This window comes from Aptenodytes patagonicus, chromosome Z (assembly GCF_965638725.1).
Source record: "Aptenodytes patagonicus chromosome Z, bAptPat1.pri.cur, whole genome shotgun sequence".
Classification (NCBI taxonomy): domain Eukaryota; kingdom Metazoa; phylum Chordata; class Aves; order Sphenisciformes; family Spheniscidae; genus Aptenodytes; species Aptenodytes patagonicus.
This window is the reverse complement of record NC_134982.1, coordinates 47392539-47410128: the sequence shown is the minus strand read 5'-3', so window position 1 is coordinate 47410128 and position 17590 is coordinate 47392539. Positions and strand designations below refer to the sequence as shown.

Below are 17590 nucleotides of genomic sequence, written 5' to 3'. Positions count from 1 at the left end.
ATTTCTCAAGGAAAAGGTCTGAGGCCCTTTCCTCTCCCATTTGACCATTCGTCTCTGAAGGGGTGAGAGAAGATGCCCTGTCCCCAAAAATCCTAAGCATGCTCTCAGCTTGGGTGCTGCTAAGAGATTGCCTGTACTCTGGAAGCTCTGCTGCCACAGTTTTTTGTTGGTGCTTTTCCAGTCAACGTAGTTGTTACAGATTGTGGGTATTGCCATGATCACGTTTCTCATACGTTCCCGTTCCCAGCCACCAGATGTCTAAATGGTATTGGGAGGGGAAGCGGTGGCCGATGCATCAGGTCGGAGATTGAGTCACCCCTCAACAGTTCTTCCTTCCCTCTCCTCTTCAAGTCACAGGGTGTTTTTTGATGGTACGACAAATTAGAATTGAAAGAAGAATAATATTTTCTGGTTTTAACTGTGAAAACTGAGAACTCTTACATTCTTGAAATGCTGGGGAGGTGGGTGAGGGAGGGACAGCGTGCAATGTATAGGAAGTGTGGTGTTAAGCTCTAGGAATCTATTTAAGTACAAATCAGAGCAGAGAGGATTGTTTAAAAATATTTTACTTGCAGGGTTAGTACATAAACACCGGGCTGGCACAATGGAAAATCTAGTTGTTCTAAAAAGAGATGCCATGTTAATAGGCAGATTTACTATGTGTGGTTGGATTAGTTTTGATGCTTCTTAAAAAATCAAATGTGAATATAAGTAACTTTAATGGCATCTCTACCGTACACTTACATATTAGTTTTCAGGTTTAGCAGCATTTGACATTCAAGAATGTTGGGGTCTACAAAGGGAAGTGATAAGGCATGAAGCGTTTGCAGTTTATGGAGCAGGAACACAGGACTTCTGTTAGTTTTTCAGCCATGCTGGGAGGAATAAGAATTATTGAGTCAGGCCTCAGCTGTTTTTTCCAAATCTCAGTAAGATTTTAGCTGATCCTTGATAGAAGATCTTGGTTAGACACAACTAATTATTCATGTTATATGGGTGATTCAACCTTCTCTGGTTTAGCAGCAAAGAAAGCAGTTGTATGAACTAGGTCCAACAAACACCTTGCTTGCAGCAGCAGCCATTTGTTTTTCTGACAGATTCAATTAATTCTAGAGAGGATCAAAAGGAAATCACTTAATTTTAAAGTTTTGGCTATGACCTTACATACCTTTCTGTGTGCATATTTATAAATCATGTAATCGTTATTGGATCTTTCTCTCAAAGATGGCTAAATACTAATTTGGCTTTAAGTACTAGGTAAATTCTGTTTTAGTAGTTATGTCTGCAGACAACCAGCAGGACCAAAATCTTACTTAAAGCAGGCTGGAGACAACAAAAGAGAAACACCATTAAAAAACACTTTTGTATACAACATATTTTTGATTGAAATGACTAGGAAATATTTACGTAACTAGTTGATTCTGTCATTCTCAAAAAAGTAAAAACAATATTTAGTCTTATTTATTATACTTTGACAGCTTCAAAACCCTAAAAATCATTCAGTGTGCTAGTACTTTGATTTTCACAGATAAAGAGACACAAAAATAAAAATTGCATTATTTAGGGTATTTATATTATTTATTTGACACGTAAGTCAAGAATTTTTAAAGCATGGATTTTGGATGTCACATCTTTTGAGCTGCCAGTTTTGAGGCCTGACTTTTCAACATCAAAAGCAGCCATTTGTTTATTTTGGAAAAAGGGGGGCCCATTTATGTCAGGTCAGTGACTTCATTTTTGTAGCCCAACTTTTGTTCTTTTTTATGACTGTTTTAACCCAAGCAGTCGTTACTTCAGAAGTTACAGGTAGAGGTGCTTGATAGTTCGTATGATTTCCTTAACATGAAACTGGCCTACTATTGAGATGGCTACTGCTTATCTAATGAGTAAAATATAAGGATTTCAAGGGATTTTTTCATCTGTTGATGGCTCAACCATTTTTTTCCCAGTGTCTCTCCTACTCTTACAACTATCTTCCAGTCCCATCTGTGCCCAGGCTTTCCCTTTGTGATGCCTAGTGCTCCTAACAATTCTGCATTACAAATAAATGCTATTAATAATAATGATAGATGCTGCACCACATATGTTTATGGAGATTCTCTGGGAATCTCTGTGTGGGAAACGGTTTGAAGTATGGTTTGAAAGGGGGTGGGCGGGGAGGTTGGTTTTTTTCGTTATGCAATGTTCGCTTTACAAATTAAACCAAGTATTCTTGTTCCAATTTAAGATAGATTCTTGTTCCAATTTAAGACTCATTTTGGTAGACTGGCTTATTAATCAAGTTCTGTTAAATACAAGCATATTAATATGTATGTGATGTTGGATCAGTTTTGATTCTCCTTTAAAAATAATCCCTGATAAACCCAAAATGTTGTTCTTTTTGGCTAGACTTCTAAGTAAGTACAAGTGCATAATATTTTACTAAATAGACAAGTTTCATTAAAATTTACTTAAATCTTTATTTCATTTCTGATTTAATAATGTGCTTTAATGTTACTGTCATGCTTAAATTACTTCAGATCCCCTTTAATGTGAGAACTTCAGTTCTAGTTCCAGGTTTGCTTTTGCTTCCATCTTTTTTTTTTTTACTGTGAGACTCCTAAGTGTGGCAGAATCTCATGCAAAAGTACAATTTGTTGACTCTGTTTTTCCACTTAAAAAATTATCACCGCATCTCCAGGCACAGATGTATTAAAATAATATGAAGTTTATTATTGAAAGAACGTAATTAACCACAATAGGCCTACCATAATGAAATGGGAATGTAAAAGTATATCTCCCAGTTTCCTCAGGGAAAAGCTTGAAAGCGTCTGACGGGTTGACATGATAAATGGGTGAATGGATGAGAATTGAAAGGAAGTTTTATGCTTTGTAAAGCTGATGCCCTACATGAAGCTTAGTAACGACATCGCTTCTCCTATGATTGATCTCCAGGCAGCAGTTGTGGTGGTATTCAACTTTGCTATGGTTCTGCTGATTTTTCCTGCTATCCTGAGCATGGACCTTTATCGTCGGGAAGACAGGAGACTGGATATATTCTGCTGTTTTACAAGGTGAGAATGTGTGAAAGATTGATGCATGAGGTGTGTCCTTTTTGTGGTCACCAGTCAGTGCTACCATTCCTTGTCAGAAGTGGGAGTTCTTCATTGCAGTGGGGTCAGTATGTTATTGTTAAGATTTCATTGCTAGTGACTGACTTACATTTGCTACCTTGGTTTCTACCTGACTGAGCGGAAAAGTTAAAATATGTCTGTCTGTCTCTCTCTCTCTCTCACACACACACACTTTTCCCTTCATTCATACATATGTTCATTTTGACTGTTGAAGGACAACTTTTTGAAAGGAGATAAAAGATCCATGCTTTAGGAATATCTTCAAGTATTTTTAGAATCTAACGGGGTACTGCAAGGTGTCCAGTGCTAGTATTGGGTAATCTTGGAAAACTGTACATAACTCAGGGTACTGAGAAGCCTTACTTACCGTTAATCACTATGTGCTAATTTTTATGCTTTTTATGCCTTTAAACTTAAATACATTAACATAATGTATAAACTGTAAAATGACTTCCCCTTAGCAGAGTTTTTCATAGGACTATGAGGAATGCGGGATGATCAGTACCTTTACAGGATAATGCTTGATAAAGTTTCTGTTACAGCTGCAATAATAATTTAGAATGGCAATACTGCCATTCTAAAGAGTGTATACACAGACTCTTACCTGATACACAGCCAGCTGTGAGTGTGTGGGGGGGGGGCTAGGAGGAGCCTACTGTCATCAGTGGAGCCATTGCTTAGAAATTAAGCATGTTTTCTGCCTTAGTTTCTGCTTTTGCCTGCAATAAAGAGGATCAGCTGTATTTCTACACATGTACTCTTACTGTCATAACCAGGATGTGGAGAATCCGCCTTGTGTCATCTTCGCCTTTTACACACACCTAGGAGCTGACATAGTTTGACATTTTAATTTTAATGTAAAGAGAGAAAGCACTTTCCTAAATTTGTTTTTGAGGGAGTGGTTAGAACAGGGATCCCAAGCCAGGACTCCTACTTTCTATTTCTGATTCAGTCATAGCTTCAGTGGATGGCCTAATGTGCTTGAATTTTGGAGCCCTGATTCTCAGAAATACAGGGCAATCAGACCTTCCATTTATTCCCTCATCTAAAGTTGCACCAAACGTGTATCAGAATTCAGGCCCATTTACCTATGAAGAAATGCAGTTAATGAGATCTTGGTTTGTTTAGGTAGGCAACATTCTGAATTCCTCTTGGTTTTGTAGGATTTGTCCACTTGGTGAAAAATCTCTGATACTGTTTTCTATCATCAATTTTTCATTTCTCATGTACAGGAAGAGGTTTGTCTCTGATAATTTTTTTTTTTGTAAACTAGGTATCTGTTAGGGTCTTGCATAGACTAAAATAAAGGGAATGCTTCAATTACCTGTAATTTTGTCTCTTCATGTTACCCATCCTTCCTGGGAATTAATCCTTGCGTATGTTTACTTAATTTTTAAAACATTCAGTCAGTGTGTGGCAAGTGGTTTCAACCTGCCTCCCAAAAGTCTGAGATCTTATCCAGAAGGCCCAAATATTATTTAACAGTTACTTTAATAGTTCTAAACAGAAGAACTCAGTATGTCATGTGTTTACATTTTGATCGAAATACCTTAATTCTGAGTATGAGCACGTAGATGCAAACTCACACACATACTGTGCATTCAGACTGTGTGCAGCTACCTGGGTACTGACCTGATTAGCATGTGTAATTAATGGAGTGGTGTGGGTAGATACCAATGTCTTCAGACAGATGGTGGTTCCTTCTTTCCTGAGCACAAGAAATGTGCACATATTCTCAGAGGCCTACACTTTGAACCGTGTCTGAGAAATGTTTCCTAAAGGCGCAGAATTAAGATTCACATCAAAGTGTTACACTTAGTTAATATAAACCATCTAATAGTAGTAGAAGCAGTCTCAGATGGAAGCAGGTTATCCTATCTAGTCTGATTAAAACAAAGATCCATCTAAATGCGAACAGATGTTTTTCTCTTCTCTTACAGTCCATGTGTCACTAGAGTGATTCAGATTGAGCCTCAAGCATATACAGAAAACGACAATACTTGCTACAGTCCTCCACCCCCGTACAGCAGTCACAGTTTTGCACATGAAACTCAGATTACAATGCAGTCTACAGTGCAGTTGCGCACAGAATACGATCCTCATACGCAGGTGTACTACACCACAGCAGAGCCTCGCTCAGAAATATCTGTGCAGCCAGTGACAGTGACACAAGATAATCTTAGCTGCCAGAGCCCAGAAAGCACAAGCTCGACGAGGGATTTGCTTTCCCAATTCTCAGACTCCAGTATGCATTGCCTTGAGCCACCCTGTACGAAGTGGACGCTCTCATCTTTTGCAGAAAAGCATTATGCTCCGTTTCTCCTAAAACCAAAAGCTAAGGTAATCAGGGAACTATTTACCTGTTTTTCAAAAGTAGACTTCTGCCTTGCCCAGTAATAAAATTATCCTGGCAGTGGTATTAAATATAAGGAATAAATAGAAATATTTTGGAATAACAATTCTTAATAATTTTACAGCTAATTTCATACTTTAAAAGTTTTATCTTGCGAGTGCTGTAGAGACATACTTTCCAAATATAAATTATGAGTGAGGGTTTTGGTGACTTTCAGTAACAAAAGCTTGTGAATAGTGAAACTAAAGCCACTTTTAAACTTTATTATGATAGAAATTTCTCATCCATGATGCAGAGCCCCTTCAATAAAGCACAAATTAGCTTAGCCTTGTAGTGAATATGGTTATGAAAAAAAAAAAGAAAAGCTTTAAAGTAGACTGACGGTTGTTAATTTTGAACCTGGCTTTGTAGTGTGCCATTATGAATTGTTAGTTTCTTTAGAAACCTAGAACCAAATGCATTTCCATTTTCTGTTGCAGATTGTGGTTATTTTTCTTTTTCTGGGTTTACTTGGGCTCAGCCTTTATGGAACTACCCGGGTAAGAGATGGACTAGATCTCACAGACATTGTACCACGAGAAACACGGGAATATGACTTTATTGCCGCACAGTTCAAGTACTTTTCATTCTACAACATGTATATTGTGACACAGAAAGCAGACTATCCAAATGTCCAGCACTTACTTTACGAACTTCACAGAAGTTTCAGCAATGTGACATACGTTTTGTTGGAAGAGGATAGGCAGCTTCCCAAAATGTGGTTGCACTACTTTCGAGACTGGCTGCAAGGTAAGAGAGAGTTGCATGAACTTTTCTTAATTCTACAGTAGTAACCACTTGTTCACGCTAGTAATGCTCCCCTCTTCGAATATACTCACATGGTTAAAGACTGTGAGCAGGAGGGAGAACGCATAGGTGCTGATCTGAATTTGCACGTTGACTTGCTGTTTCTCCAACAGGTCACTTAAATTCTTTGTGGTTAAGTTTACTCCCCAGTAAGACAGTTTTGAAGCTTTAAGAGATCATATCCATGAAAGGCCATCTCATGCCATTAATTTCTAACCAGCTAATGTGGAGTTCTGCTTTATAATTAATGGCCAAATATGGCCCACTGTCTTGGGAAAATAAATGATTGTTGAGTGTTTTGAGAACAGTAAATGAAAAGTCCCCATCCGGCGATGTATTTTGGCACAGCCTTAACTTTCACCACATGAGTGATCCTGTTGGCTTCAGCTGGGACTGCTGGCACGAAGAAAATTCAGTGTGGCTTCTGTGTTTTATTGGATTGGGGACCTCCTATACATTCTAGATTTCCAGTCAAGTATCCTCACTCCTTCTATAGTGCTGCTTTTTCTGTGCTGAATTGTAACGGGGCAGGGAAAGACAAGAGAAGGCATGGCCTTGCAGGTACTATGATGATAATTATATTGAAGTCAGCTTATTAAAGATGTTAAAGATAGTATAATTACACATGTTGAGACAAATAACTGTTTTGTATTTAAAATAAATAGTACTGTTACATCTCAGCAAATTTAATAGCTCTCTGCTGTGAGCAAACTTATACTGCCCAGGAGTATGTCTGTCCTACCTCTGTCTTTCTGTTGGGAGAATCTCCAGGAAGCTTTTGCCAACAGAAAAATAAATTGTGCTGACCTAGTGAGGCTGTAAATTTTAACCTTAACTGTTTACAGATGACCAGTGCAGCCAACGATTCTTAGAGAACATGTAACTGCCAGTATTTGGGGTATTTTATTCCTTCTGAAAGTATGTCGGCCAATACTGGGAAAGAGGATGCATCTAAGTGACACATCTAATCAAAATAATCATGTTTCCTGTGTGTTTAATGTACTGATACATCATGCAAAGCAGTATTTCAGCTATTAGCTTTGGTTTTTTAATGGTTTTTAAATATATTGGATCCATTCATTACAGTCTACTTACTGGAAGTTTTACTTAAAATATTTTGCTCACATAAGCATATTGAGCTGTAAGGGAAGGTATTACTGGCAGGAAGAAAAATCAACATAGCTTAGATGTTTTTCTGGATTGGAACCTTACTATACTTTCTAGATTTCTAAGCAAGCATCCTTCTACATGTTTTTCCAAATTCTCTTGTAACTCTGCTGTTTATTTCTTTTGTGGGTATTTTTTGTTGTTGTTCCAGAACAGTAGGAAAAAATGTGTCTGATGTCCCCCCTTCTGTTCCACCCCCCCCAAACCTGTGAGGGAGACAGAAATCTGAGATCGTGCTCAGGATCTTCACATGTTAGTGCTGAACCTCAGCACAGCCTGCCAATGATAAAGTCGGGAAGGTGCCCTTGGATCTGCTCCCTTGCTGGCTTCTCAGAGCGAAATGCTGGAGACTAGCCCACTTGGTGTTTCTCCCAGGGGTGCTCGTACTCCCATTCGCCCTCTTTTAGGCCCACCATGTATTTTCCCGAACCTCTTCCACTTTGGATGCCTCCCTGTCGTCTTTGTAATCACCTCCTTGTGCTAAGGACTGTTTGCGTGGCCCTGGCCCAATGCCAAGGGCCTGCAGATCTCCTTCTCTGTGCTGTATGTCCATGCTCATATGTGACCTTTCCAGATCTGCTCTGTTCTTAGGGGTGTTCCTGTTCTCTTCTTATTGCCCATAGTTACATTTCTCCTTCCAGCCCATATTAGCCTGCCTGTCCTTCTTCCTTGTCCTTCGCTTTTCTTTGGCTAGAGGAGCTATGAGTATTCCTGGTACCCTGGATATACTGACAGGGTGCATGGAGCTAAAATGTCATGCTGGAACGGTCACGGACGCTCCCAGGAAGCAGTGACTTGCAGTGGTTTGAGTGGACATGGCAGCCGTGTGACGGAAGGCACATTGCTTGGCCCGTTGATCACCCACAGCTTTACAATTAATCATTATGATTGCTAATTAGCATTTAGGTCTGTGTCCTTACCCCTCCTCCCCACCTTCCCCAAGAGGGGGACAATTAATACAAACCAGCTGCTTTGTAAAGACGCAGGGCTGTCTTCACAGGCTGTGATACTGCATTCACAAAGCTGTAAGGAAGAAGGATATTGAGATGTATCAATAGAAAGAAGTTATGTTTTAAAATGGTACAAGGCATTGATGTAACAGGGGGGAACTAAACTGCTATACTAAAAGCTGCCACACTTGTCATAGTTAGGGAATTATCTCAAGGTGCAGACACTAATAGAATAATACCTGATCATTACCAACTGGGCCTGATGCTGAGGGAGTAAAGGGGAGGGAAGGTGAAAACAGAATTTACAAACAAGGTACAGTTCTAGGCTGGATTCAGGGAGGATCCTCTGCAAGGTGGGAACGGTTCTACTGGTGCATTTTTACATGCTGAAGGAGCAGGATAATCCAAGTAGGGGCAACTTTAGACTTCATGGCTAATTCCTGCTGACTTGGCTGGGAATTCAGTGCTAGAGATTAATGGCTGAAGATGGCCTTCTGACATGCAGACATTTGTCCGGCAGAATGAGGGAAGCAACGACATGTGAACAAAAGCAATTTTTATCAAGAAGGCATCCTTGGTCTTAGCTGTACATTTCTCCTCGTTTACTAGCAGTAGAGCGCCTTCAGCCTAACGCACTTCTTTTTTCAGAGGTTCCCTTGTATTTTGCTTTCTGGTATCATACCATGTTAGTGTATTTTCTGTTACTGAAAATGCAACAGAAGAAGAGTTAACTCTAATCATTCATTTAAACTGGAAATGTTAACATTATTTTTGTAAGTGACTGAATGTAAATGAGGTAGCTTGAATTCCTTGGTGGCTTGTAATTAGGCTTGTTTTTGCAAAGGATAATCTTACCTGGTGTTTCATGGTGCCAGCTGTTCACATGAGTCAGTAGGAGTTCCTTCCTCACCCCCATTCCTGCACCCCACATAATTTTGGAGGATTTCACTTTCTTCTGAAGCATTAAGCAAAAGTGACTGCTGATATGAAAAAATCTCATATACAAGATTTAAAAATTCCCTTAATTTTTATAACTTTTCTGCAGAAAGAGGTCAACAAGTTGCTTTTATCTTTCTGCCCAGTAACATTTAATTAATCCCATTTATAAAAGATTAAATGTCCCTTAAAATCATTGGTATGAACAGTTTACAACAGAAGTACTGTTTGCTTTGAAAGCAGCAACTCTGCTATTAATTTCAAAGTGTTATGGGAAATTTTAATTATTGAAATTTTGAAATTCTTTAGAAATTAAGCACAACTGATAGTGGTTTCTTGGTATTCTTTCCGCCGACTTTCAGTTTCAGCAAGGCCAGTAGTAAAATAACCCAGAGCATAAAGTGGTTAAGCCAGCTGAGGAGTAAAGATATAAAAGGGAGCAGGGTTTGAGGGATGACCAAACTTATGAGAACAGGGGAGAGGGGAACATGCGAGAGAGCTTAGTTTTCACCCGCTGCAGTAATGTTAAATGTACATGCCCTTTTTTGACGTACCTTGCAACCACAAATGGGTAATGTCACATGCCAATGGATATATTTGTTATTGTGTGTCTGTGGAGCTGCCTGACAGGGGATGGATGTTAGTCTGAAAGCTCTGCCCCCACATTCTGTCTGTCATAGCAATTTGTGTGCTCCTCCTGCTGAAGGGAGCCATTTTTACTGTAAGGTAAGATGTTCTTCGATGGTCTCCTTTCCTATGTGCCTTTTTGGCAGCCTCCTCTTAACCTCCCAAAGTTGTCTTTCACATGACTGGTATGATAGCACAAATGCTCTCACCTGGCCACTTTCTGAGACTGACATGGAGCTGAACTTGGCACAGGAGGGATGGATTGGTATTTTTGCATGTCCTAAGCAATGTTTTCCCCTCTCCAAGGGCACCAGCAAACAACGCTTTTTTAAAGGGGACCTCAAAGTCCATTGGTGATGCCAGAAAACCTGACAGCAAATTGTCCTCCTCCTGGGCAGGTGCTGGAGCGCTGTGTGCAGAGATCTGGCAGGCTTCTTTCATCGCTTGGTTCTTAGTCTGTTGGCTTCACGAGTGGGTGTGATGTGGCAGGACAACATGGGAGGCAGTTTTCTAAAGGAGGGGGGATGAGTTTGTAAATGGGAGTGGGTAATCCGGCTCAGAGGTGGTGTTGGTCGGGTGCATTTTCTTTTCCAGCACTCCTGTCTCCGTACAGCTGTAGCTAACCTATCTGATCTGTAATGACGGTTTTCATTACGGCTCCTCAGCGCAGCTGCAAGGTGGGTCAGCGATTTCCTCCACTGCCACTCCCCCGGCCTTTTCCTTCCCTTCCCTGGACATGCGGTTTGTCATCTGCTTGCACAGAGCCTCGTTGTACTGGGCTGTGGCTTCCTGTACTAAATCTGATCCAAATTTGTGCTGTGAGGTATTCCCTCCCCCTTGAAGGGTGGCAAAGAGGAAAATAACAGTTGAGAGTGAATAGGTGTTGGCTGTGATCTTTACATGTGCTGGCAGCAGATCCCACGAGTTGTATTAGCTGCACAAGCTGAACAGATGGAACAAATTGACAAAATCGTGTTCACTCACGCTGTGCTCGAAGAGCAGCTGAGTTGCTGTTTGAAGTTGAAAGTTTCAGTGTGGGGTTTTTTTTCCCCTTGTAGTGGAATTTCTGGTTGTATTGTAGAAGCTATTGCCTCAGTGCTTTGCAGTAGCCCAAAACAGTTAATGAGAGCGATGTGTGTCCTCCTCTGTGGCTCAGTGCACTTGGCCAGGGTTTTGGTGAGGCAGAGGGGAGTATGGAGAGTGTATCCCGGCTAGATAACGGACTAAATGCCTCCTCTGGTTTTAACTCCACGGTAGGCGGTGAAGTTGGATCAGGGCTGAACTCAGCCCTTTTCTGTTCTGGCACCATCCAGGTCAGGGCAAGACTTCAGCTTTGTTTTGAGGAGGGTGTGTATGAAAGAGGTGATAAATGCAGATATGCTTATGGAGTTTGGATTTTTGAGTGTGATGATTCTGGAATTATGGTTCATGATGAAAACCACTTTTTATTCTAGACAATCTTAACTCTTCCCCATATACTTCTCTAAGCAGAGTGCTAGGTTGCTCTCAAAGGCTCTGAGAAGGACGCGGGACCAGAGGGTCCTAATCCCATCCAAGATCTCCTCTTTGCCTTGAGGGGAGGCTGGTTTACACCAGTGCACATTGCATTGGCAGCTTGCTAGCTCAGCTTTGCTGGTCTGCACAACATGGGAAGACTCTTGAGGCTTCTCCCTTGCACCTGCCTGCCTTTGGGCAAAATACTGGACATGCAACTGGTACTTTACCTTCCCACACACTGACAGTGAATGAGGAGCCCCAAATGTAGGAGGCAGCAGGTGGATAACTTTCTTCCTGATTCAGCTATGAAAAAAGAGTCGTCATTCTTTCTTCCTACTGAAATTCGTTTCTAAGAGTGATTGCTTACCTGCTTGTTCTGTCTTCCCCTTATCTCCCTTAACTCTTCAGGACTTCAGGATGCATTTGACAGTGACTGGGAAACGGGGAAGATCACTTACAACAATTATAAAAATGGATCTGATGATGCTGTTTTGGCTTACAAACTCTTGGTACAAACAGGCAACCGAGCAAAGCCCATTGACATCAGCCAGGTACTGTATTAGAGTCCATACTGGTTTATACAGGAATACACAAGTCGTCAGGAGTGGGGGGAGATGCAAAGAGCATATCGTAGTCTCTTTTTTCATCCTGATGAATTGAATGCCTGAGTTACACCTTACTGTATGGCCTCACTAACTTTGCTGAAGCCACTTGTTAGCTGCAGTGTGGCCTGTGTTGCAAAGTGTTCAAAATCAACACTGGGAATGCTTGCCCTTGGTTATTACTGGTTGGCATGTGTTTGGTGCTGTTCTGTGTCAGACACACTCAGTTTCCACTGTAGTTGTGAAAAATGCTTTGCTGCATCCATATGCAGATGGAGTCTGGTCCTATGCCAGGCAGAGCCAACGTTAGCGTTGTTGCCCTCAGTGGCATTGTTTCTGATTTGAATCAGATTGCCTTATAGGGTTGACCTTTGCTCAGCTTTCTGCTGTGGCTTTGAATCTAGCATTTGCAATCATTTCGTTAGTTCCTACCGATTTATGCAAAATATAACCTTTAAAAAAAGATGTTGATGAATGATAGTGGAAGGGCACTGAAATCGTTATATGCTGTATTGTATTTTTGTACCATCATCACTAAATACAGCTATACTGTTGTAGAACTAAGAATGACAGTTGTTTGAGCGGCCTCTATAAAATATGTCTGAAATTCTTTTGCAAGGTTATCACAGCATATGACTGCATTTGCTGTAGCCACTGGTAGGTGGAAACACATTAGGTTTGACTCCTTACACTAAAATTAGATTTCAAACCTCTTAAGAAGAAATTCTGCAATAACTTAACTTCTCCTTTCCTAGAGTCATCATTGACGCGCTGTGCTTTCAGGCAGAAAAATAGCCTTTCTAATGAGCTTCTTGGCAGATCTGCCTATTGTCTTTCTTTCTTTCCTGGCATTAAAGGTGACAGATTTACAGAGTACATTGTTCAAAGTTACTATGGTGTGTAAAACACACTGCTGTATAGCAACATGCAGCATGCTGCCAGGTCTGAATGAAGCTTCAGCTATGAATTAAGCAAAGAAAGGGAGTTGAAGAGAAAACCTTCAGTGAGATTTTGTTTAGCGGAGTGTACCAGGTACACTGTGGAACAAATGCGATTGGACTGCAGCTGCTGATATAATTTCCTGTGCCTGGGAGGGAGAAAAGTGCGGTGCACCCACAGGGGCTGAGCGCTGTACTGTGCAGTTCCAGAGACAGCTTGAAGACATACAGTTGTTGCATATCCTGTGGACTAATTGAATCCAGATCCTTGGAATCCAGCTTTTTTTTTAACTGCTGTCACTGTTGTTTTTCATTTCATTAAAAAGACCTGAAAATGGAGCCAAGCCAGAATTTTAAATAAACAAAACAAAAAACCCCAGTAATACTTTTCACCCACAGAGTCCTCTGTCAGAGCTCTAGCTGTGCAGGATTTGGCTACAGAACCCTAGAAGTGTACCACTGCTGTTTACCCCACAGATGCATTTGCCCACAGTGACCCAAATAACACAGGGCATTCGTCTGCTCTCTTGACGCTGGGCATTTTCTGAATACATAGGTCATAGGAGGCAAGTGTTAGCAAAATTTATACAGATGTTGTTTTATTTTTATAGCTCTCCTCCATTTACTGGGTGGCATTTCCTTCAGTGTTAACAACAGAGGTTAACTGCACACAGACGTGTATAGGGACTCTTGCCAGGTTTTCTTTCCCTTTCTTTAAATATGTTTCTTCAACTTGGTTGTTTTTCACTCTTGGCTGCAGGCTTTCAGAATTCGGATTTAATTGGTTCAGTCTATTCTGGAACCATCTGCTGATTTAGTGGTTATTGTAAATATTATATGAGTACTGATTTATAAATAACCACTTTCTACTGTCACTGTAGTTTTTTTAGGGTTTTTTTCATTGTCAAACAATAGTTTACTGGTAAGTCACTTCAAGTGAAGATTCATACTCTTTCGCTTTTCCCCTCCTATATGTGTGTTGCATCTCGAGGCCGTTTGTTGAAAGTTTTACAGCAAGAGCCCTGAAAGCAAAACTCCTCCTGAAAGGCTTCTAATTTTTTCCATTTTGCAGTTGACTAAACAGCGTCTGGTGGATGCAGATGGAATCATTAACCCAAATGCTTTCTACATCTACCTGACAGCCTGGGTTAGCAATGACCCTGTGGCCTACGCTGCCTCGCAAGCCAACATCCGGCCTCACCGCCCAGAGTGGGTCCACGACAAAGCAGACTATATGCCAGAAACAAGGCTGAGAAGTAAGTGGCATTTCATCTTAATGTCTTACAGTTTATATAAGTACCCCCACTCCTTCCTTCAAGAACCAGTAACTCTGTAGTTGGTGGATGCTGCACAGGGCTCAGAGGCGTGAACAGGACAATATATTGTGTTACTCTGTAGTCTTGGGAGACCCATGCACCATTGCAAATGTGGCACCACTGCAGGGTTTCATCATGTTGAAAAATGAGGTTTATAACCGTTTAAAGCTCTAAAAACTTACAGTAAGCATTGTTTTTTAGTGTCACCTGGCCAGTTCGCATTGCTTTGCTTCAGCTTTCAATTTATTGGGAGGACTGTTAGTTGGATACCAGTGGGGAAAGGGAGAGGGCATATAGGGGAGGACTGGTGCGCTTGGAAACGTGATTGGGTAACCAGCTAGCCACGCTTCAGTGTATCCAAACCCTAGAGCTTTGTGGCAGTCAGCCAAGTCTTGTCTTAATGAAAATTTATAGTTGAGATTATAATAGGGCAAATCATGTTTAGCAAGTCAACTGAATGACCCTGCAGGGTCTGGAACACACAACGGCAGTAACAAAATGCTTGTTTTGGGGCCTTTTTTTTTTCTTGTCATACAGTAGACTTAGCATTATGCTCAAAAAGAAGTATGGAAAGTGTTGGTTTTTCAAATTAATAAGGGATTAAAAGTTATGTATTTCCTTGGTAAACCACTACTTTTATATTAGGTGTTTTTCCCAGTCATTTGCATCAGTAACAGAACATGGATTTCTGAATCTGACTTTCAAAATATTCAATGGAAATCTTAAAAACCAATCAGGCTGATGGAGCATAATTTTTCTCTAGTTTTGCGTTGGTGGACCTCAATTAATCTCAGGGGAATGACCTTTGATTTCAAAGGAACTGCACTTGCATAAAAGAAGAGCATTTGGATAAAATGTTTAGGATGGTTTGATCTTCTACTTTATATTGCAGTTAGGGATTTTTGGCCAGGTATTCAGTAAAAACCACTATAGCACTGATGAGGATTAAATAACATATATTGAAATATATCTGTTAAATTATATAGAATTATTTGGGGACTTGATGTAGACTGTGTTCATCCCATTGCACTGCGTGACAAAATATAGTAATCTCCTGTACTGCTTCAGCTTTCAATTTATTGAGGAGTTTTTAAAATGTCACTTGTTCCAAAGAAGTAAAATTTAAATTCAACACCTTTAAGCATTCTGCTGTGGAGAACAAAGCGTTTTGTTAATCGTGCTCTCTGCATATCTTCTTCTTTCCAAACACCCATTTTAACACTGCTGTCTTCTTCCTAGTTCCAGCAGCTGAGCCCATAGAATACGCTCAGTTTCCTTTCTACCTCAATGGATTGCGTGAAACTTCTGACTTTGTGGAGGCTATCGAGAAAGTGAGAGCTATCTGTAGTAACTACACCAGCCTGGGGATCGCCAGCTACCCAAATGGTTACCCATTTCTGTTTTGGGAGCAGTACATTGGGCTTCGTCACTGGCTCCTCTTATCCATTAGCGTGGTTTTGGCTTGCACGTTTCTGGTGTGTGCCCTCTTCCTCCTAAACCCCTGGACGGCTGGGATCATTGTAAGTTTATTATAAGGGTCTTTGTTGAAGTCAAATTCCTTTCAGCATAGCTCTTGCTGTAGTCGGGAAGGTTTTGTTTATGTCTGGGCCTCTGGTGGAGTATGTATATTGCATCATTCATTATATATTTATTCAACTTGAGGGGGTAGGGTTCATGCTAAAGGTACAAACCTTAATAACCTTAATCCTTTGGCCACCTTTTTTGCAGCTTTAAAGGTTTCTTAGAAAGGTACATAAACTTTTGCCCTTGCTCAGATGCACGCTAACATGAGAAATAAGAGACAGAGGAAAATTAAGCGCTTTATTAAATATTAAAATTATTTCTAATTATTTATTCCTTCTCCCCTTTTATCAGACATAGTTATTTTTCAAGGCAGTTGCTTAGTGACTAACTTGCCCGTAAATTTTCCCTCTGATTTCTGAATGCAGTCTTTCTGGAAAAACTGAAATGGTTAGGTTGTACGGTACACACTGTGGAAAGAGTGTAACTGAGCTATCAAGGAGAAAGAGCCATAAAATTATAAACTGAAGAGAATACTCCTCCATGCTTTCTGCAAGGCACCATAAGCCTCTCAGTAAACATTCAAGTTAAATTGAATGATGATGTTCCTATGTTTAAATTCCATAAACTATCATATGGTTTATAAAATGCCAGAAGTAGAAAAGCGTAAAACAGTTACTAGTTTTTGTAATGTACGTTTATACGACAGGTATGTTAAAAGGTAAATGTTTAGTCTAGAATATTTTTCATAGCACTTAATCAAGCAATTTATGTTATTACTTTTGATTCATTAGCTTATAAAATCATTTATTGTAGTGCATACTTTTTTCCCATGGAAAAGGCGTTTGTTTTCAAAGTCTACCATTGCTTTTATAAGTATTTCTATCTTTTTTTCCTGCTTGGCTTTAGCAACTTTTAAAGTTGATTCATCAGATTTCCTCCCCTCTCTTTTCCTCAATTTTTTTTACAAGGTAGATGGAAGAAAAATAAAAGCTTTCTGTTAGATTTAACTGTTCATTTGTCTGTGTCAATCCCTCCAAGTATCTTAAAAGCTCAGAGCCCCTCTGTAACCTGAGACTCATCAGCTGATTATGGCATTCACTTTCTTCTGGGCTTTAAACCTACTCAAAAGTCATCCTCACTTACATTTGCAGTTCTACAAAAAAGAATTCCAATACAGGTAGTTGAAAGTTACTTTTTCTGGAAGGATTGTCCAAGACACAGGTGAAAAAGAGTGTGTTTTGGGGGGTATCCATGATAAGGAAGAATAAGTTGTTTTTCAGATCACTGATAAATTGTGACCAATATAAAATTGATGCTTGGTCTGGTAAGTGGTTCTTAGGAGTGTAATTTAAACTGGCTCTTTAACAAGTCATTGCCATTGAGCACAATGAAACAAGGAAAAGCAGCTTGTCTTTGGGAATATAGGATGGCTTTGAGGAGTGTGTTTTATAGTCACCACGTTGTTTTGAAATATCTTTCTCTTCATTTGTCTGGAGTATAAGAAGTTACTAACAACTGTTTGAATCATCTAGGTGGTGGTGCTGGCTCTGATGACTGTGGAGCTGTTTGGCATGATGGGTCTAATTGGAATAAAGCTGAGTGCAGTGCCTGTGGTTATCCTGATTGCTTCTGTTGGCATTGGTGTGGAATTCACTGTTCACGTTGCTTTGGTACGTAAAATCAGGAAGCGTTTTCAAAATATTTTAAAATAAAATGGTGGC

General features: G+C 40.2%; 1 protein-coding gene across 3 annotated transcripts in view; it reads left to right on the top strand.

Moving 5' to 3' along the window:
• The window catches only part of PTCH1 (patched 1), a 74689-nt gene that overhangs the window by 43214 nt on the left and 13885 nt on the right, over positions 1–17590 (top strand). For all 3 annotated transcript variants that reach the window (XM_076362114.1, XM_076362113.1, XM_076362115.1), the window contains exons 13-19: positions 2935–3053; positions 5054–5453; positions 5946–6255; positions 11898–12040; positions 14102–14285; positions 15585–15865; positions 17402–17539. In XM_076362114.1, the coding sequence (XP_076218229.1) occupies positions 2935–3053; positions 5054–5453; positions 5946–6255; positions 11898–12040; positions 14102–14285; positions 15585–15865; positions 17402–17539 (1575 nt within the window). The remainder of the gene's footprint in view (positions 1–2934; positions 3054–5053; positions 5454–5945; positions 6256–11897; positions 12041–14101; positions 14286–15584; positions 15866–17401; positions 17540–17590) is intronic.